At 52.5% G+C, this 21,227-nt stretch overlaps 1 protein-coding gene across 1 annotated transcript; it reads right to left on the minus strand.

Annotated features, from left to right (window-relative positions):
• Positions 1 to 17,304: 17,304 nt before the first annotated feature.
• Positions 17,305 to 18,243, minus strand: LOC142403548 (olfactory receptor 14A16-like). The gene has a single exon (XM_075489800.1). The coding sequence runs from the start codon at positions 18,241 to 18,243 to the stop codon at positions 17,323 to 17,325; it is 921 nt and encodes a 306-aa protein (XP_075345915.1). The 3' UTR covers positions 17,305 to 17,322.
• Between the last annotated feature and the right edge of the window lie 2,984 nt (positions 18,244 to 21,227).

The following is a 21,227-nucleotide window of genomic DNA, read 5'->3' on the forward strand; positions in this document are numbered from 1 at the left end:
TTTGGAGATCCTTCCAAAAACTGCAGATACATTGCCTCTCATGCAGGTACTTACCATGTAGAGGGCTGTGAAGATTTCTCCCCCAGCGAGCTCTCAACTTTCCTCACAGCCCAGACTGCCTTTAAGCTCTCTCTGCCCTGCTCCTGTCCCCTCGGAGTCTGCAGGCTGTGCTCTCTGCCCTGCTGTGCTTTGCAGAGCTGCTGCTCCTGGGCAGAGCTGTCTCTCTGCAGCTCTGCCCACTTGCCATGAGCTCCCTCTGTCCCAGGAGCCCGGCCCAGCTCAGCAGCAGAGGACCAGCCCAAGGCAACACTTTCTCTGCCCCCTCTGGGCTCCCTTGATTTGCAGCTGGGGCTCCAGAGGCACCTACTGTGGAACAAGCTGAAGGAATCACTGATGTTCTCATTCCCTCTCCCAGCTGGCAGAGACGCTTCTTTCCAGCAGGGGCATTTCTCCTATCAGGAAAAGAGCTGGGCATGAGACTCACCTTTCCATGTCCCATCATTAGCAGCGTATGCAGACAGTGGCGGAGAGGAATCTCCTTCACCCTGGTGAGGGAAAGGTTTCAGCTCAGTCAGTCGAGGCATCTCATCCTGGACCTGTAGTCCTGGGGCTAGAAAGGGCCTCAGCTCTCTCCCATGCCTGCCACAAACCTTCAGCAGATGGGATTCCTCTTCCTCAGTTCATGTGTGCATTTCTATGATTTTAGAAAATAGGCATCTGCATGAGAGCTACTTGTCTCAGCTCCCATGCAAATCCATGGAGATGGAGGCCAGGAGTGAGCTTCTCAGATGCGTACACCTGGTGACACTGGAAGTGTCAGAGGTGGTCCAAGATAAGTGCAGGTAACAGCAAACTCTAACGGAGCGGTTTAGAGAAGGAACAGCATCTGGGGGCATCACCTTGGAGGCTGGTGGGGGATTCCTTTGGCCAGCACCAGAAGCCCACGTGTAGGAAAACTGAGCTTTTCCCTACTCATGATGGTCAGGACAGCCTATCAAGGTAGTCAGCTGGGCAAATGGACTCATGTGCCATCGGGATATCTCAGTCCTTTTTAAAAATTTTCTCTCTCCATCAGCTGTACATACTAGATTGCCATCAACTGTAATTGCAGTTGTCTCATGGACGTCCCTACAGTGCCTAACTAAATCCAAGGCAGCTACTCAATGGCCAAACACAGGCCTGTAGTGCTACGTAAGATGCCAGGGCTGCACAGCACAACTGCATGTGGCTGGTCAGGACAGCACAGGACCTACAGGAAAGGCATCCCTGTCCAGAGAGGGCGGGTGACTGGCACCGCAGATGGCATCTCAAACAGAGTCAGGTTCTTTTGTTCAGCGACTCTCTCGGCACTGTAGTGAGGCAAGGTCTGACCCACCTCCATCCCGAAGATGCAGGGCAGTTCATGAACAGGAAGGACATCACATCAGGATCTCCACTCGTTTGCCTACTCTTAAACTCTGCTGGTTCTTCTTTCAACTGTCCTTTACTCACCCTCTTGATACAATCAAGGAACAGTCCAAGGATTGTCACAGAGTTCCTGGAGCACAGGATGTCCACACTCAAGGACATTTTCAGCAGCATCTGTCCTTCCTTGAGATCAGCTTCACATCCACCACAGGCCCTCCTCAGGGGCTGCAGAGACCCCACAGACAGCAAAGCCCTCTCCTGCCAGGGCTGCAGAGCCCTGGCCAGTTTCTCTCTGGCCTTGGGGATGGAGCATTTCCCCTTGCTGTGCCGTTACTTTGCCATCTGCCATCCACTCCAGCATGGCTCTGTCTCAAGCAAAGCATTTGCACGCATGGGGTCTTGGGCACGTGGTCCTGTGCTGGCCTTGTTTAAGCTAGTCCCCAGTTCCATAGCTGAGGTGATGCGGCCCAAGCGTGCACCAATGCCCTCCGCCTGGGTCACAGAGAGGAGGAGTTGGAGTCCCATGTGCCATCATAGTTTTGACTTCAAAGGAAGAAATGGCAAGGAGTGGTGGGACAGCTCACACTGCTAGCGGTGCTGCAATGGTACATACGGGCTTCTCAGGAGAGACAGGCTGGAATGATCAGGAGGGGAATGTCCTATGCGTGCAGGAGCTTGTCATATGTATGGAGCTTCTCTATGGGATGTGGAATGGGTTGGGTGAGCCCTTGTGGGTGAGGGTCACAGAAGAGACCTGCTAGTGTGATATCATGGTGGGAGACAAAGAAAATGCAATCAAGGTAAGGAATTGGACAAAGCCTTGTTTAAGCAACCCAAGGAAGTCTCCAGATCCATGACCCCAGGGCTCACTGGGACTTGAATGACCCTGACATTCACTGGAAGGGAAGCAAAGCAGGATGCATGCTGTCCAGCAGGTGTCTGGGGTCTCTTGGTAAGACCTCTTTGCGCAGATGCCAGGTAGGCAGCCAAAGGTGATGCTCACTTCATTCTGGCCTTTGCAAAAGAGGGAGTGCTGATCAGGGACGTGAAACCCAGTGTCAGCCTTGGCTGTAGTGACCAGGAGCTGCCTACAAAGCACTGTGATGGGGAAATCCCCCAAACCCTCTCTGGGAGCTCAACATGCTGGCATGCCTCTCCAAAGTGCTTGCACGCTAATGCACACAGTACGGAGAATACACATGAGGAGTTGTGCGTCTGTGTGCAGTTGCAGGGTTACGATCCTGGCGGGTTGCTCCCATGACTGGAATGTTGCAAAGGAGGGATAAGGGCTCTCTAGGAAGGAGAAGATGGGAAGGTGAGGGGGGAGAGTTGCCCTTCATGTGAGAGAGCAGCTGAAGTGCATGGAGCTCTGCCTGGGGGTGCAGAGGCAGCCGAGGGAGAGCTTATGGGTGAGGACTAAAGAGAGGAAAGGTAAGGCTGACACTATAGTGGGTGTCTGCTATAGGCTACCTGACCAGGAAGAATAAGTGGACCAGGCCCTCTGCCGACAGATAGGAACAGCCTGACGGTTGCAGGCCCTGGTCCTCCTGGGGGATTTCAACCACCCCGATATCTGCTGGAGGGACAACACAGCAGGACTTAAGCTGTCCAGGAGGTTCCTGGAGTGCCCTGTTGATAACCTCCTCAGCCAAGAGAGAGAGGAGCCAATGAGGAGAGGTGCTCTGCTGGATCTCCTCTTCACCCACAAGGAAGGGCTCGCTGGGGATGTGAAGGTGAAAAGAAAGCCCTGGCTGCAGTCACCATGAGATGGCGGAGTTCAGGTTCCCAAAGGCAGAGAGGAGGGTGAAAAGCAAGGTCACAAACCTGGATTCAGGGGAGTAGACTTTGGCCTCTTCAAAGATCTCTTTGGAAGAGTCCCGTGGGATAAGGCCCCAGAGGGAAGGGGATGGGGCCATGAAAACTGGTTAATATTCAAGGATCACCTCCTCCAAGCACAAGAGAGCTCCATCCCAATGAATACGAAGTGAAACTAAAATGCCAGGAGGCCTGTGTGGATGAACAAGGAGCTCCTGGCCAAACTCTAATACAAAGAGGAAGCTTACAGACCGTGGAAGCAGAGACAGGTAACCTGGGAGAAATACAGAAACGTTGTCCGAGCATCGTGGGATGACCTTAGGAAAGCTAAAGCCCAAATGGAATGAAATCTGGCCAGGGATGTCAAAGACAGCACAAAGGGCTTCTGTAAGTACACGGGAGACAAAAGGCAGGCTAGGGAAAATGTGGGCCCATTGCTCAACGAGACGGGGGGCCTGGTTACACAGGACATGGAAAAGGCTGAGACACTGAAGGCCGCCTTTGCCTCAGTCTTTACTAGCAAGAGTGGCCTTCAGGAATGCCAGGTCCCAGAGAGCAGGGGGAATTCTGGAGCAAGGAAGACCTGCCTTTGGTGGAAAAGGATCAGGTCAGGGAATACTTAAGCAAACTGGACATAGGTAAGTCCATGGGTCCTGATGGCATGCACCCACAAGTGCTGAGGAAAGTGTCTGATGTCATTGTGAGGCTACTCTTGATAATCTTGGATGCATTGTAGTGGAAGAAGTGCCCGAAGCGTGCACTACAGCACATGGTACTCCTATCTTCAAGATAGGCAAGAAGGAGGACCCAGGGAACTACAGGACGGTCAGCCTCAGCTCGATCCCTGGGACGGTGATGGAGCAGCTATCACTGGAGAAAGATGGAGAAAACATTTCCAGGCACACGAACGACAACAAAATCATCAAGAAGAGGCAGCATGCGTTCACTGAGGGGAAGTTATGCTTGACCAACTTGATAAACTTCTATGACAAAATGACTGGCCTGGTAGATGATGGGAGAGCAGGGGCTATTGTCCACCTGGACTTCTGTAAGATCTTTGACACAGTCTCCCATAAGATCCTCATAGAGAAGCTGCTGATGTACTGGCTGGATGTGCAGACAGCGGGCTGGACCTGAAACTAGCCGAGTAGCTGGGCCCAGAGGTTGGTGAGCAGCATTGCAAAGTCAAGCTGGAGGCCAGTACCTAGAGGTGTGCCCCAGGGACCCTCAAAGGAGGGTCCAGTCCTGTTTAACATTTTCACTAACGATCTGGATGATGAGGAAGCACGTACCTCAGCAAGTTTGCAGATGACAGCGAGCTGGGCAGAGTGGCTAATATGGCAGATGGTCATGCTGCCATCCAGAGGGACCTCGAGAGGCTGGAGAAATGGGCTGGCAGGGACCTCATGAAGTTTGACAAGGACGAGTGATATGCCCTGCCCCAGGGAGGGAAAAGGCCATGCACCCAAATATGCTGGGGGCCACCCAGCTGGAAAGCAGCTCACTAGAATAGGCCCTGGGGGTCCTGGTGGGCAGCAGGTTGACTATCAACCAGCAACGTGTCCTTGCTGCAAAAAAGGCGAATGGTATCCTGGGCTGCATCAGGCAAATTACTGCCAGCAGGTCAAGGGAGTGCTGTGTGCTGTCCACACCTGGAGTGCTGTGTCCAGTTCTGGGTTCTGCAGTACAAGAGAGGCATGGGCATAATGTAGACAGTCCAGCAAAGGGCCACAAAGGTGATGAAGGGACTGGAGCACCTAGGGACTGGAGCATCTCACCCATGAGAAAAGGCTGAGAGAGCTGAAACAGTTTAGCCTGGAGAAGAGAAGGCTCAGAGGGGATCTTAATAATGTCTATAAATACCTGAAAGGAGGGTGCAAAGAGGATGGAGCCTCCTTTCAGTGGTGCCCAGTGACAGGAAAAGAGACAATGGGCACAAACTGAAACACAGGAGGTACCCTTTGAACATCAGGAAACACTTTTTCACTGTGAGGGTGACTAAGCACTGGCACAGCTTGCCCAGGGAAGTTGTGAGGTCTCCATCCCTTAGAGAGATTCAAAAGCTGTCTGGACATGGTCCTGGGAAACCAGCTCTAGGTGGCCCTGCTTGAGCATGGAGCTTGGAACAGATGAACTCCAGAGGTCCATTCCAACCTCAGCCATTCTGTGATTCTGAGGAACAAGAACAGGAGGAGGAGGAGGAGGTAGAGGAACAACTGGAGGAAAACCAACAGGAAGATAAAAAACCAAAAACCAAAACCAAAAACCAAAACCAAAAAAACCCAGGAGAAGGTAGGGAATGAGAAAAAAAGTAGTGGAGGAGAAAGAGAATAGGATGAGTAGCAACATGAAGAACAAGAGAAAGAGGAGGTTGAGAGTGAGAAGCAGGAGGAGAAAGAGAAAAAGGAAGAGGAAAAGGAGGAAGAAGAAAACCACAAACAAGAGGAACAGGAGGAGAAGGAGGAAAAACAGATGGTGGGAGAGGAGGGTGATCAGAAGGAAGAAAAGGAGAAATCGTAGCAGCACTAAAAAGAACAGGAGGAGAAGAAACAGAGCAACAAAGATAAAGTTGAGAAGGATTAAAAGGAGGAGTAAAAGGAGAAGGAGTTGGACGAACAAGAACAGCGACAGCAGAAGTATAAACAGCAGGAAGAGGAGGAAGGAGAAGGAACAGGACCAGGAAGAAAACAAAGGAGGAGGAGAAAAAAGAGAAGAATGGAGAGGAAAAAAAAAGGAATGAAAGAAAGAAAGACAAAGAAGAGGAGGAACAACAACGGCAGAAAAACCATAAACAACCAGAAGAGGAGGAGGAAGACTCTAAGCAAGAGGAAAAGGAGGAGGAACAACAACATCAGTAACATGAATAAGAGAAGGAAGAGGAAACAGGAGAAGAAGAAGGTGAAGTAAGCAACAGGAAAAGAAGGCAAAAGGAAGAGGAGAGGAGAAGGAAACAATAAGAAGAGGAGGAGAAGGAAACAGGAAGAGGAAGAAAATGAGGAGAATGTAACAGGAGGAGAAGGAAGAGAAAGAGGAGAAGGCAACAGAAAGACGAGGCAACAGGAGGAGGTGGAAGAAGAGCAGCAGGAGGAAAAAAAAGAAAAGAGGTGGCAACAGGAGGAGGAGGAGGACATAAAGTCAACATGAGGAACATGAGGCAACAGGAGTCAACAGGAGGAAGAGGAGGAGAAGGAACAGGAGGCAACAAGAGGGCGAGGCAACAAGAGTCAACTGGAGGCAACAGGAAGCAACACGAGGTAACAGGAGGACCATCCAAGAGGAGGCAAGAGTGGCAACAGGAAAGGGGGAGGCAACAGGAGGCAACAGGAAGAGGAGGAAGAGGAGGAGGAGGAGAAGGCAACAGGAGGTGACAAGAGGATGATGAGACCAGGCAAAAGGAAGAGGATGGAACAGGAAGCAACAGGAGGCAACAAGAGACAAGAGGAGGAGGAAGAGGAGGAAGACGAAACAGGAAGAGGAAGAGGAGGAACATAAGCAGTCTGAGATAGAACAGGAAGAGGAGGAGGCAACAGGAGGAGAAGGCGGAGGAAGAGGAGAAGGCAACAGGAGGAGGAGGAGGAGGCAATGGGAGGCAAAGGGAGGCAACAGGAAGAGGAGGAGGAAGAGAAGGCACAGGAGGAGGAGGCAACAAGGTGAGGAGAATGAGGGAAGAGAAGGAAGAGCAGGAGGAGGAAGAGGATGAGGAAGAAGAAGAAAAGAGGATGAGAGGCAACAGGAGGCAGAAGGAGTCAACATGAAGAGGAGGATGAGGAGGAGGTGGCAACAGGACACAACAGGAGGCAACAGGAGGAGGATGAAGGAACAGGAGACAACAGGAGGCAAGTGGAGGAGGGGGCAACCAGAGGCAGCAATAAGAGAAGGAAACAGGAGGCAACAGGAGGCAAGAAAGGGCAACAGGAGAGAACAGGAGGAGGAGCAGGAGGAGGACACAGGAGATCAGGATGCAAGAAGAGGAGGAGGATGCAACAGAAGGAAACAGGAGAAGGAGAAAGAGGAGGAAAAGGAGGACACAAGGAGTAACAGGAGGCAAGAGGGGGAGGAGAACAAGGAGTAGGATGCAAGAGGAAGAAACAGGAGCCAAAATGAGGAGGAGGAGGAGGAAGCCACAGGAGGTAACAGAAGAAACAAGAGACAAAATGAGTAGGAGGGAAAGGCAACAAGAGGGAACCAGAGGCAAGAGGAAGAGGAGGAGGAAACAGGAGTCCACAGGAGGGAATAGGAGGAGGAGGCAAAATGAGCAGGAGGCAACAGGAGGAAACAGGAGGCGACAGGAGGAGGAGGGGGCAACAGGAGGCAAGAGGAGGAGGAAAAGGAGGAGGCAAGAGGAGGCCAGAGGAAAAAACAGGAGAAGGAGGAGGAGGAGTCAAGAGGTGGAGGAGGCAACAGGATGCAAAAGGAGGAGGACGAACAAGAGACACCAGCATGCAACAAGAGGGAACAGGAGGAGGAGGAGGAGGAGGCAACAAAGGGCAACAGGAGAATGAGGAGGAGGCGGCAACAGAAGGAAACAGGAGGAGGAGATAACAGGAAGTGACAGGAGGAGGAGGCAACAGGAGGCAACAGGAGGAGGAAGCAACAAGATGCAACAGGAGGATGAGGCAACAGAAGGACAGGAGAGAAGAAGAGAAGGAGGAGACAAGAAGAGAAAGAGGAAGCAACAAGTGGCAAGAGAAACCAACAGGAGGAGGTGGATGAGGAGGCAAGAGGAGGAAACTAGTCAGCGGGAGGCAAGAGGAGGAGGAAGAGGAGGAGGAGAGAAGAGGATGCAAATGGAGTAGAAGGCAACAGGAGACAGTAAGAGGCAACAAGAGGAGGCGTAAACAGGAGGCAAGAGGAGGAGGAGGGAAATGGAGGCAACAGCAGGATGAGGAAAAGGAGGCAAGAGGAGGAAAGAGGAACCAACAGAAGGGAGAGCAGGAAGAGGCAACAGGAGGCAACAGGAGGAGGAGAAAGAGGCAAGGGGAGGCAATGAGAGGTGAAGGGAGAGCCAACAAGAGGAAACAGGAAGCAACTTGAGGGAGAGGCAACAGGAGGAGTCAGGAGGAGACAACTGGAGGCAACAGGAGGCAAAAGCAGGCAAGAGGAGGAGGCGGCAACAGAAGGAACCAGGAGGCAATAAAAGGAGGAGGAGGAAGAGACAAGAGGAGGCAACAAGAAGAAGGGGAGGAGAAGGCAACAGGAGACAACAAGAGGCAAAAGGAAGAGGAGGAAGAGAAGGAGGAAAGAGGAGGAGGCGGCAAAAGGAGGAAACAGGACACCGGAGGAGGAGACAACAGGAGGCAGCAGGAGGATAAGGAAACAGGAGGAGGAGGTGAAGAAGCAACAGGAGGCAACAGGAGGCAACAGGAGGCAACAAGAAGAGGCTAGAGGAGTTTAGCAGGACGATCAGGTCCAGATGTCATCGGTGGTATGGAGTCTTCCTGGCAACCAGTCACTAGCGACATCCTGAGTGCCCAGTGCTTGGGCCGACACTGTTGAACATCTTTATTATCTCCCTGTATGACGGGAGGGAGCTCACCTTCAGCTCCTTTGTGGATGATGGCAATGTGGGGGGGAGACTTTTACCTACCTCACCTACTTCACCCTGCCTTGAACGGGAGAGTTGGACAAGACAATGTTCGAGTCTCTTCCAACATGAGTTACTCTGTCATGCAATGAGTGCTTCCCTTGGAGAGTTCACTGAAGCTAGAATAGGCAGAGGAAGGAGAAAAGACAGAGAGGCAGACGTAGGGAGATCAAATGTGCCAATATAAATACAGTCGTTCTTCTGAGCAAAGTTTCTCCCTTTGAACCATTGGTAAGAAAATTATTTTGATAAGTGGCTGCATAAAAGTATTTCCATTCAGCAAGAGAGCATAATCAGCTTGCTAGTACAGACCCTTGGTGCTGTTAATAAAAAACTATGAAAAAAATAATGAAAAGTCATTAAAAAACTAGCAATGCTGGTAACGAAGAGTTTTTCAGCTATTATATTGAGTTCTTTCATGCTGAAGTTACAAGTTTTTCTGAAAATCTACATTCAGGGCTTGATTCAGGGATCCACACAGAGGTGGCCACTGCCCTGGGGTAGCTGAAGCACCCATGTGTCCCAAGATATATGGGAGCACTGCTGGAGCATGAGCTGGTAGGCAGGCAGAGTACCTTAGGGGTGGCGGAGGGCATCACCTGCCTCCAGCACTGCTGGGCAGGCTGAGCAAGAACCTCTCCAGCACAGCAGCACAATGTGTCCCCTTGGACGCTGGCTGTGAGGTCACTTCTGACCAGCCAGCAGTGGGGAGACAGGTACTCTGAGGTCTTGAAAGCCATTACAGTGCTGTCCCCAAAAGGATGAAAGATTTGGGGAGGTCAGGGGTAGCTGGGACAAGATTTAGGGGAGGGAAGAGAGGTTTGGCCAACAGGGATGAAAGACTTCGAAGAGGAAAGATGTGTTCAGGTAATTTTGATGCTAATGTGACACTGACTGTAAAAACACTCACGTTGGGCATCTACCCTATTTCTAACCAGTAACCTTAAGCCCTAACACTACCCCTAAATGGCACCCTTCACCCTGACACGAATCCACTACTCTAATCCCTAACCTCAAACCGGACCTCTAAACCAAAGCCCCAAACCATAAACTCCTACTCTTACCCTATTCCTCACTCAAATTCCTAGCCTTTAGCCCAAACATTAAGATGCTAGCCTTGACCCTAACCCTGTCACCAGCCCGACACACAACCCAAATCCACAAAGCGCGCCCATACCCTCACACTAACTAGACACCCTCAGCAGAACACCAAAGCCTCCCCCTAAGCCCAACAGGGACGAGGCCTTTGCCCTCTTGGCTAGGGCAGTTGCCTCTGCTACCGAGGCCTACCAGGAGAAACTGTCTTTGGAGGCTCTGGATGTTGTTTCTTCCTCGCCTCTTCTGGGGGAGGCCAGGAAGTGCTGCACAGTTTTTTGACACTTGGCATTGCTCATCCTCACATCCCACTGCCCCCAGGAAGAGCCCTGAGCCACTCGTGAGGGACAAGATCTGCCTTCCCAGGGCCTGGGGGTCAGGGTTTGGCCTTGCTGCTCCATAAAAGAAACCAAGGCTTTTCTCAGCATTACAGCCCCCTGCAGATTGCCTTTGCCTACCTGCAATCACAGCCTCCAGTTATCTGCTCTAACGAGTCCTTGGGGAGGCTTTGTCAGTAATGGCCCTCAGTGGGGCCAATCAATGCTTCAAGGTTTTTCTTCTGGCTTTGACTTCTTGAGAGGTTTCTTCAGTCTCCTCTCAGTATCTGAGCTTCACAGACCCAGGGCCAAATACACCACGGGTCTCATTAAAATACAGAAAGCCCTAATGAGCTAGTTCTCTTCCTGTAATTTTCTTCAAGTCTTCAAGACTTGTACAGCTAATTGGAACCATTTCATAGTGTTGTTAAAGAGGAAGATTTCAAAGTGCACCTAATAAAAAATATGTTTTTAAATGTTGTATTTTATTAATTTCAGTTTAAAGAAGAGGTGATAGCAGAATTCTCCCATTGATATTGATGCAGAGTGTCTCCTCAGGAAGTCTGGACAGGCAGGCAAAGCAGCCCCTTGAGGTCTGACACTCTATGGACAGCCTTGCTCCTCACCTCCCCAGCCTCACCATTTCTGTCATTGGCCACCTGGGACTTGCTTCACTTTGCCTTACCTCAGACTTCACTGACCTCTGGGAGCTGAATGTTACAGCTCCATGGCACCATCTCCCACCTCATCTCCTTAGAGAACCGGCTGCACACAGGCACAGAAGGAATTTTCCTCTTTCCAAGCAAAGCAAAGTAAAGCATGATCAAGTTTCATTAACACTAAAACACACTCCTCAACCATATGCTAAGTACAAGCTGCCTCTCATGAGGTTGACTTTCTACAAGGGATAATCTTATGAGGAATGTTGTAGATTGATAGATACAAAAAGGGAGCTATAAACATAATTGAAGAGTTGGCTCTTCAAGAGAGACAATCTGACTACTGAAAGACAGGCAAGCTTTTAGTCCCTGAAGCTCAAAGCAGCAGCATAGGTGAGAGGTATCCGAATGAAAAAAGTGTAAGGGAAGGAGAAAGCTGGAGAATCATGGCAAGGGCCTTTGTCGAGGCAGTCTGCATCTGAAAAGATGACTTCAGAAATGGTCTTTGTGTCAGGACAGGGGAAAGTATATAATAAATGAGAGAAATTAAATACGCCACATAACAGGCAGAATAGTGGTAAGGAAGTTAGAGGGGAAGATTGATATTTCTGTGGAATGTGCCTTTGGAAAGGTCATGGGATTGGGAGAGGTCTCTTGTGCGTGAGGACAAGCCTATGTTGCACCCACCTTTGAAAGAGGCCAAAAGTGCACCCCAGGGAGCCACAGGCTGTACAAGCTCACCTTGGTGAGGAGTGTGCCAGCAGTTGGAGTCCTCTTGGGTGACGTTTCTGGGACCCTGAAAGAGAAGAATGTGTCCACAGGCAGTCAGCATGGACTTCCAAAGGGTAAATCATGCCTCGTCAACTTGCTTGCCTTCATGACAAAGTAACTGCCTTTGTGCATGAGGGGAGAGCAGTGGATGTTGTTCACCTCAGCTTAAGCAAGGCTTGTGGCATGGTCTCCTGCAATATTCTTGTACCCAGGTTAGGCCATGAGAGCCTGAATGAATCAACAAACAGCTGGGTAACACACCAGTTGGACGACGAGGCTGAGAGAGCAGTGGTGAAGGGGTCATAGCCTACCTGAAGGCCACTGGCACATGCGGGGGCATTGTGGGGCAGCACAAGGGACTCTCCTGGGGCCTGTGCAGTTTAACATGTGTGTCCATGACCCAGAGGAGGAAACTCTCACCACATTTGTCAATGACACTACATTGGAAGGACCATTCCTGTGCCTTAGGGATGTCATTCAGGATAAACCGGACAGGCAGGAGGACTGTCCTGTCAGGAAATTCATGAACTAGAACAAGGGCAGAGGCCAGATCCAGCACCTGGGATAGACTAATGGCTTGCAGTGGCAGGGACTGGGGACTGCCTGGCCAGGGAGTAGCTCTGCGTAAAAGGCCCTGGTGGAGCTGGGGAACAGAGGGCACAACACGATCCAGCAGTGGTCTACACAACCCAGTGCGACCTGGTAACAAAGGCAACCAGCAGTGTCCTATAAAGAGAAGCCTCGCCAAAAGTGTGAGGGAAGAGATCGTCTGCCCCTGCTCATCACTCGTTAGACCACCTGGACACTCCTGTGTCCACTTCTGGGCCCCCAGTTCAAGTGTACTGGGTCTGGCCGGGATGGTGTTCACTTCCTTCGTAGCAGCCCCTATGGTGCTATGTGTTTGCCTTTGTGCCTCAAACAGCGTTGATAACGCACCAGTGTTTTGGCTGTTGCTGAGCAGTGGTTGCAGAGTGTCAAGGTCTTCTCTGTTTCACACTCTGCTCCCTCCCAGTGAGTAGGCTGGGAGTGGGCAAGGAGTTGGCAGGGGGACACAGCCCAGAAAGCTGACCCCAACTGACCAAAGGGATGTTCCATACCATATGATGTCATGCTCAGCAAGAAGAGCTGGGGCAGAGGAAGAAGGAGGTGGTTTCTGTCATTCAAAGTATCTGTTAAAGGGAGGCCGGGTGGGCATCAGTTTCCTTATGAGAGGTGGTGAGTGATTGCCCATGCGTTGTCTGTTGGTTTTGGTTTACGTTTGGCTTTATCTTTTTCTTTTGCCTGTTAAACTGTTTTTATCTCAACCCACAAGCTGCACAGCAACTCATGCAGCAGCATTGGTAAGGACCTGACCAGCTAAGGAGTTCCCTGAGCAGAAGGGCCTGGGCACCGTAGCGGATGCCATAGGAGCCAGTGGGTCTCACAATTCCAAAGGAGAATAAAGAGGTGCCAGTCCAGAGGAGGTCTAGCAAGATGGAGCTAGGGGCCTAAAGCATGAGGTGTGAGGAGAGTCTGAGGGAAGTGGGCCTCACTAGAGCCTGCTGAAGTGGAGGCACAGGGCAACCTAATGAGAGCCTAGAGCTACCTGGAGAGATGATGGAGCCAAGCTTGCTTCTGCAGTGGCCAACGAGATGACAGAGGCCACAGCCACAAACTGCCTCTTGGGAGCTCTAGGCTGAGCCTTAGGAAAAATATAAGGGCCTAGGAGGAGCATTGCTGTGATCTCCACCTTTGGAGCTCTTCAGGTTTCAGCTCCACAAAGTCACAGCCAGCCTGGAGCCTGGACTAGAGAGCCCCAGCAGTCTTTTCACCACTAACCCTTCCATGACCCTGTGCCTTGCAACGTGCCCTCCAAGAAGAGACTAAGCTGGAGGTGAGGGTCCCTACACCACAGGGCAATTCAGGGAAAAAGGGAGCTCAGGAAGCTTCGACTCCCACCCAGCTCCAAGCAGGGCCAGCTCTGGGCTCAGAACAGGTAGCACAGTAAATGTCAGCATTTGCAGAGGGAGTTTACACATGAACCAGGCATCTAAGGCAGCGTTACAGAAACGGAGATGCGGCATTTGAGCAGCTCCCTGAACACAGCTGTCACTATGCCATGCCTCCTGAGATTCCTGGGAACATCCACCTTCTTGTGCAGAAGAGTATGATCCTTCTGCAAGTTTCCTGGCACATCTGCAGAGCAAGGGGTGCTTTAGGCTGTAAACAGAACTGAAAAAAGCCTCTGAATTGGGTACTATCAACTTAATTACTGAAAGAGAGGGAGATGGAGGGATCTCAGAGCTTCCAGGTTCCTGCTGAAGATTTCAGCCTCCGAGAAAGGAGCTCAAAATAAGAGTTTTGAACTAATATAGCCTTTTGATCATTTCACTTGTGTCGGCTCTGCTCCCCACTTTCAACAATTGGCACCCAGAAAGCTCACCTGCTTTTCCTTCCTCTCCTCCCCAAACATGACCAAGTGATGGGAAGAAAGGAAGCAGAAAGGCCCTAGGCCTCTGTGAATCACCTGGGGTGTGGCACTTGGAGGGCCACAGTTTCATTTCATTGTACACCCCATGAAGAACCAAGCTGGGAAGTGAGACTGCAAGCCCGAATCAACAGGGTTCATGGACAGGCAAGGCTGTGTCTATGGCTGGTCTGGAAACCAGTACACCTACAGCATAGCTCAAGCTGGGGCTGAAGCTCAGGCTTGGGCTTCAATGGTCCCCTGGGCCCATGGACAGAGTTGTGGCTCCAGGCCCCACGTTAGGCTGGTCAGGGTGATGAAGACCTATGGATGCTCTCAGGGCCCTGACACTGCCCCTATGGGATCCCACCTGCAGTGCCCTCCATAGGCCAACTTCTCATGCCCTGAAGTCCAGGCTCTGTGCTCTGCTACCCTCCTTCCCCACCTCCCTGGAGATCTGGGAGACCAGCATTTCATGGTCACCACAGCCAAGGCTGACACTGGTATTCACATGCCTGACCAGCTCTTCCTCTTTTGGGAGTGCCAGGTCCAGGTGAGCAGAAGACTGAAGGGACTCTTTGGCAGCTCTGCTAAGAACGTTTCCACAAACACCACAAGAAACCTCCTGGAAGGTTTGCATCCTGCTGTCTCACTCGACCATGAACACCGAGGAAACGGAGTCCCCCAGAAGAGCCAGGTCCTGTGATCCACTGATTTCCTCAGATCATTTAATTGAGACATCGTTCATTCCTCACCCTGATGTATGACCTGTAAATGGCTGGGATGGAGTTAATGCAGCCCACAGGGTGATGTGCTTTGGATTTGACACTAAAACAGCACTGATAACGCAACAGTGTTTTGGCTATTGCTGCACAGTCCTTGCAGAGCATGAAGGCTTTCTCTTTTTCCCACTCTGCCCCTGCAGCAAGAGGCTGGGGGTACACAAGAAGTTGGCGGGGACACAGCTGGGACAGCTGACCCAGAATGACCAAAGGGATATTCCATTGCATATGATGGCAGGCTCAGCAAAAAAAGTAAAACCCCAAACTCAATGAAAGAAGGAAAAAGGAGAAATATTTGTGATCAAGCACTTGTCTTCCCAAGGCCTGCTTTCCCGGAAATGGCTAAACATCTGCCTGCCGATGGGACGTAGTGCATGAATTCCTCATTTTGCTTTTCTTCTAGACACAGCTTTTGCTTTACCTATTAAACTGTCTTTGTTCTGACCCATGAGTTTTCTAGCTTTTGCACTTCCAATTCCCTCCCCCGTCCTGCTGGGGGTGGTGGGGGTAGTGGAGAGTGAGCAAACGACTTTGTGGGTGCTTAGCTAGGGTAAAATCAAACCAAGCACCTACCACAGTGCCAACATTTCTGGCCTCTACCCACACACACCTTGACCAATGCGCTTTTCTGATTTATTTTCTCCCCTTGTCCTGTTGAGCTGGGGGAGTGAGTGAGCGGCTGGGTGGCTGTCTGGCTGCTGGTCAACGTTAACCCACCACAGGACCACCCCAGGACTGCTGCACCCAGTATAGGGCTTCCCAGCACAATGAAGACCCTGACAGACTGGAGCAAGTCCTGCAGAGGCCAGAAGGATGGTTGGGGCCTGGAGCACGTTATGGACAAGGAGAGGCTGAGAGAGCTGGGGTTTTGAGAAATCCCTCGGAGTCAAACACTGGGGCAAGGACCCAGGCCAGCTGGTGCGTTCTGAATCACTGGACAGTTTCAGTATTTGTCGAGACAAGGCCATGAGCACCTGCTCGAGCTGCAGCTGTCTGAGAATGGGCTTGGCTGAGAGAGCAGCTGTGGCAAGAGCTCTGGGACTTGGTGTGTAAGGAGTGTCAGTAGGAAACTGGTTTCCTCTTTATTAATAATGGCTGTGGAGTTGGGTATCACTGAGCCTCGGAGGAGGACGGAGGTGACCATACAGCAAAGGTCCCTTCTCATGGCTGGGCTGTATGGCCAGAGATGGAAACGGCTGGTGTGTGGGACCGGTCTGGGACAATATTCCTAGGGCAGCTTCCCCGGGGTGTCCAGGGAGCATGGCACAGACCAAGCCCCTCTCTTCTGCACCTTTGGTGCCTTGCTTCCTTCATTTTGCCACCTGGCTCTGCCTTGTGAGCACCCTGCTGTGTGCCCTTCTCCTGCACACTCGCACAGCTTAGCTCTACACTGGTGTTTCCTCTTCCAGGACATCTCCAGCCCAGCCCCAGCTCCAGCTCTCCACACCTCCCCTGGCCCCATGGCAGTGCCCACCACAGGGGGCTGCAGCACTCTGGGCACTCAACCACAGCTCCGGCTGCTCTGAAGGGCACAGCAGCTCCTGGAGGTCAGACAGGGGGGTCAGCCTCCCCACCAGCCACGGGGCTGCTGCTGGCCAAAAGGGCAAGAGGAAACGGAGCCCAGTCAATCTCTAGCTTTGCTGCATTCATATTGTAGGTTGTCCCTAACCCCGACTGCATTTGCACCCTTCTCTTGTCCCACCAGCCCCTCTCCCTAGGACAGCACAAGAGTCCTGGCCCTGGGGCTCCTCAGGCACCTCCCGCATCTCTCCAGTCTCCCTTTGCCATGCCCACTGGGTCCACACTGACTCCCATGGCACTGCAGAGTCCTTCTTTGTGCATACCTTGATTTAGTGCTTTGCTTTTGGGGTGTTTGAGGGTGTTTCACTTTGTGTGCCTCCATTCACTCCCACCCCAGGGCACGTGGTGAGTCCTCGTCCTCTCCTGACCGCTCCACATTCATTTCCATAAAGACGGCTATACGCCATGAGTCCTGACGTATGTGAAGCAGCCCGAGGAGGGAATGGGGAGCTCATGCACCATCTTACGCCAAGAAGAGAGCCTTTAAAACCAGAACTTCTGGTCCAGTGGAACCCCATGATACTGTGAGCTTAACCCCAAACACAGGGAGAACATAAGGAGAAAAGACTTTTTCAAAGACCAATTCCTTGGACATTTTAGTGGCAGCCACTTGGGAGGAAGAGCCCAAGCTCCAGGGACTGCACCCAGGAGATGCCCTTTTATTGAAGAGCTGCTAGTGGACAGGTCACAGATGACACAATGTGGTGCTAGGGTCAGACCCAACAGGATAAAGCCTCAAGAGAAGTAGTATCAATGTAGAAAATTATATGTAAGTAGAATTCTTACAGGGAAAAAAGCAGACTGCTGGCCTAAGATAAGCTCCGGGACATGTGAAGTGCTGGGAGGCAGGTTGTTGTCAGTGACGCTACGGCCATTGGGTGAGTTTCCATAGGGCATCCTTGAGCTCCTTGTTCCTCATGCTGTAGATGAGGGGGTTGACTGCTGCAGGCACCACTGAGTACAGAACTGACACCACCAGGTCCAGGGATGGGGAGGAGATGGAGGGGGGCTTCAGGTAGGCAACCATGCCACTGCTGATAAACAGAGAGACTATGGCCAGGTGAGGGAGGCATGTGGAAAAGGCTTTGTGCCGTCCCTGCTCAGAGGGGATCTTGAGCACGGCCCTCAAGATCTGCACATAGGACAGCACAATGAACACAAAACAACCAAATGCAAAACAGAGGCTAGCCACAAGAAGCCCAGCCTCCCTGAGGTAGGTTTCTGAGCAGGAGAGCTTGAGGATCTGGGGGACTTCACAGAAGAACTGGGCCAGGGCATTGCCTTGGCAGAGTGGTATTGAAAATGTATTGGCAGTGTGCAGCACAGCATAGAGAAACCCACTGCCCCAGGCAGCTGCTGCCATGTGGACACAAGCTCTGCTGCCCACGAGGGTCTCATAGTGCAGGGGTTTGCAGATGGCAATGTAGCGGTCGTAGGCCATGACAGTGAGAAGAAAATACTCAGCTGACATAAACAAGAAAAAGAAAAAGACTTGGGCCACACATCCTGTGTAGGAGATGGCCCTGGTGTCCCACAGGGAATTGGCCATGGCTTTGGGGACAGTGGTGGAGATGGAGCCCATGTCAAGGAGGGAGAGGTTCAGAAGGAAGAAGTACATGGGGGTGTGGAGGTGGTGGTCACAGGCTACGGTCATGATGATGAGGCCGTTGCCCAGGAGGGCAGCCAGGTAGATGCCCAGGAAGAGCCAGAAGTGCAAGAGCTGCAGCTCCCGTGTGTCTGCGAATGCCAGGAGGAGAAACTTGGTTATGGAGCTGCTGTTGGACATTTGCTTCCTCTGGGTGTGGGGGCCTGTCCAAGGAGGAAAAGGCAGTGAAGAGTTAGGACTCTCAGCAAAACCTGCTGCATTTCTCACAGAAACACCCCCCGCCAGCCTCTCTCTCTCCTTCCAGAAAGACCTTCATGCAGCTGCCTGGCTGCAACTCTCTTTCTCGCTGGCTGAGGGCCCAACAGGGAGCAGGGGATTCTGCTGTGGGCACCGGAGGAGTCAGTCCTGCTGTGCACCAACAGGCAGAGAGAAACCAGGAGTGATCTCTGCTTAAATCCACTCATGAAATCAATGCCATCTCACAACTGTCCCTCCCAACTCACCCGACTGCAGAGGAGAGCTGTGGGGGTTTGGTTTTGTTGCGGTTTCTTTTGTTCCTGTTCCTTGTCCCACCTGAGGGGGGTTTGTGGAAGGCAGACATCCTTGGCATTTCTGCTACACTGCAAGTGCTACCCTGAGAGCCCTGGCAGGCAAAGGGCTGGACCCTCAGTGCATAGGGAGGAGAGATGGTCTGTCCCTCAGTCTTGCTCTCAGGTGCCCTTGGCTCACACCTCTCGGAGCCACAGGATGGTCACACTCAGCTCTTGCCCTGAAAGGAAACTGGATACTGGAAAAGAAACTGGATACTCTCAGAACAGAGGAAGCCAGTTGCAAAATGCAGACGATCTCCACACTCCCCTCCCCAGGGAAGAGCTGTGAGCTTCTGGATGCCCTGAAGATGGGGTGTCCTGAAGAGAGAGCCAGCTTTCTCCCCACCCTATGGACTGCATTGCCCAGACACCCACAGGCTAGAAGAGGCCTTGGGCACCTTGCTCCCATGGACACAGCTGCATGGCCAGACCTGCAGGGTCAGTTGCTGAGCTGCTGCTGCAAAGCCCATCCCTAGAGAGCCTGAAAACAGCAGCAGCAGGGGCAGGTGGAGAAAGCAGGAGAAATACCCCAGGGCTTCTGCCAAGTGAGGCAAGGCCAGGGAGGGAGAGATGGGCACTCAGGAGAGTCTCCTCTGCTGGAGCTCAGGCTGCAGAGGAGGCAGCTCCTGCCCTGCACCCCAGCGCCTTGAGGGCAGAGGCTCTGCTGGGTGGCAGAGGAGACTGACAGACTTGGTAGGGGAAAAACATGTTCAGTGAAGGGCTGACAGGGAGATGCCCAATTCCCCCCTCCCAGCCTTTGCTCTCAGCACTTTGCTCTCACTCCCGGTCAGTGCCTCTGCTGCCTGGATCTGTCCCTGCCAGGAGCTGCTTCTCTCTCCCCATGGCTGCTACCTATCAGTGCCCACAGACTACATCCCACCCGCTCTGTGCTCAGGTCTGCCCTGCAGAGCCCTCCTGGCAGCAGGACACTGCCCAGGAGCATCTCAGAGAAGGGGCAGGTCAGATAACCCACGAGGATTCCACACAAGTGATGGGGCTTTCATTAGGCAAAGGAACTGGTGGAGGGACTGAATCAGCTTCCTCACAGACCTACTGACCTCTCAGTCTAATGCTGTCGAGGTCTCAGTCTCTTCTGCAAACCTCACAGCTCCATGGCTATGTTCCCCCACAAACTCAGCAGGAAACGGAAAGCACAGGCTTCAGAAAGCACCTTTCCTTCCACGTAGCACCTGCCTTGATGTGCTTCTTGAAAATCTGCCTCTGGCAATGTCCTGAAGTGATGTGGAGCTGTGAGCAGCCCTGACCCACGCAGCACCCTCTCCACAGCAGAGGGACCGTGCCCTGACGGGGGCCGCTCCTTCCACCCACAGCTTCTCCCTGCAGCGCTGTGCGGAGCCACCCGGGCAGGCTGAGTGCTGGCCCTGGCAAGTGTCAGAGTCCCTGCCCTGGCACACAGCCCCCTGGGCGCAGGGACCCTGCTCTGCAGGACAGCCCTGGGCAGCCCTGCCTGCACACCCGGCTTCACACCCCTGCAGCCATCCCCGGGAGAAGGCAACTGTCATTACCTGTCCCTCTGACAGTGCAGCAGGGAAGCCCTGCTCGGGAGCAGGTCCTACTCCTCTACGTTGGAGAGATCTCTGTACGCTGTGACAGATTTATCGTACCCCTCCAGGGAGCTCATGTTCTTTGCCGTGCAGCGAGACTTAGGGTGGAGAGGCTGTGAAGATTGCTCCTGCAGTGAGCTCTCAGCCATCCACCCAGCCCAGACCGCCTTTAACCTCTCTCTGCCCTGCTTGTCTCCACTCAGTGCCTGCAGGCAGTGCCCTCAGCCCTGCGGTGCTTTGCAGAGGAGCTGCTCCTGGGCAGAGCTGTCTCTCTGTAGCTCTTCCTGCTTGCCATGCACTCCCTCCATCCCAGGAGCCTGGAACAGCTCAACAGCAGAGGACCAGCCCAAGGTGTTGTAATGACCTCTCTGGTGGGTTTGGGACCAAGTCCGTGAACCTCAGACACTGAGAAGAAGTTGAGGAAACCTCTGAAGAAGTCAGATGCAAACTGCAAAGTTTCTTTGAGCCTTAATGGGTCCCACTGAGGGACATTACTGACAAAGCCTCCCTGGGGACTGGTTAGAGCAGAAAGCTGGAGGCAGAGATGGCAGGCAAAGGACATGTGAAGGTGGCTCTGATGCTGAGTAAACCTTAATGTGTCCCATTAAGGCAAAGGGCCGAGCCCTGACCCCATTAACCAGCTGACCCCCAGCCCCTGGGAAGGGAGATCTTGTCCCTCACACGGTGCTCAGGGCTCTTCCTGGGGCCGTGTGATGTGGGGATGTGTGATGCCAAGGGCAGGACTATGCTGCGACACCTCCCAGGCTCCTGGATGTGGACAAGGAGGCAATGAGGCCCTAATGCTAAAAGGATAAGGTGTCTCCTCAGAGGCATCAGCGGCAGAGACAATGGCCATTGCCAACGGCAGAAAGAGCTCCTCTCTGTTGGGGGCTTTCAGCCTTTCTACATCCCGCTGTCATCTCCACCACAGGCTGTCCTATGGGCTTGCATCACCTCTGCCTCTTTCCCTGCAGGCTGTAGGCACCCACCCTGCTACTGCACCTTGCTC

Source organism: Mycteria americana, unplaced genomic scaffold, assembly GCF_035582795.1.
Source record: "Mycteria americana isolate JAX WOST 10 ecotype Jacksonville Zoo and Gardens unplaced genomic scaffold, USCA_MyAme_1.0 Scaffold_39, whole genome shotgun sequence".
In the NCBI taxonomy this organism is placed as follows: Eukaryota; Metazoa; Chordata; class Aves; order Ciconiiformes; family Ciconiidae; genus Mycteria; species Mycteria americana.

What these genes read in the sequence shown, in the direction of transcription:
- LOC142403548 (XM_075489800.1), bottom strand. Translation starts at nt 18,243, where the DNA reads ATGTCCAACAGCAGCTCCATAACCAAGTTTCTCCTCCTGGCATTCGCA.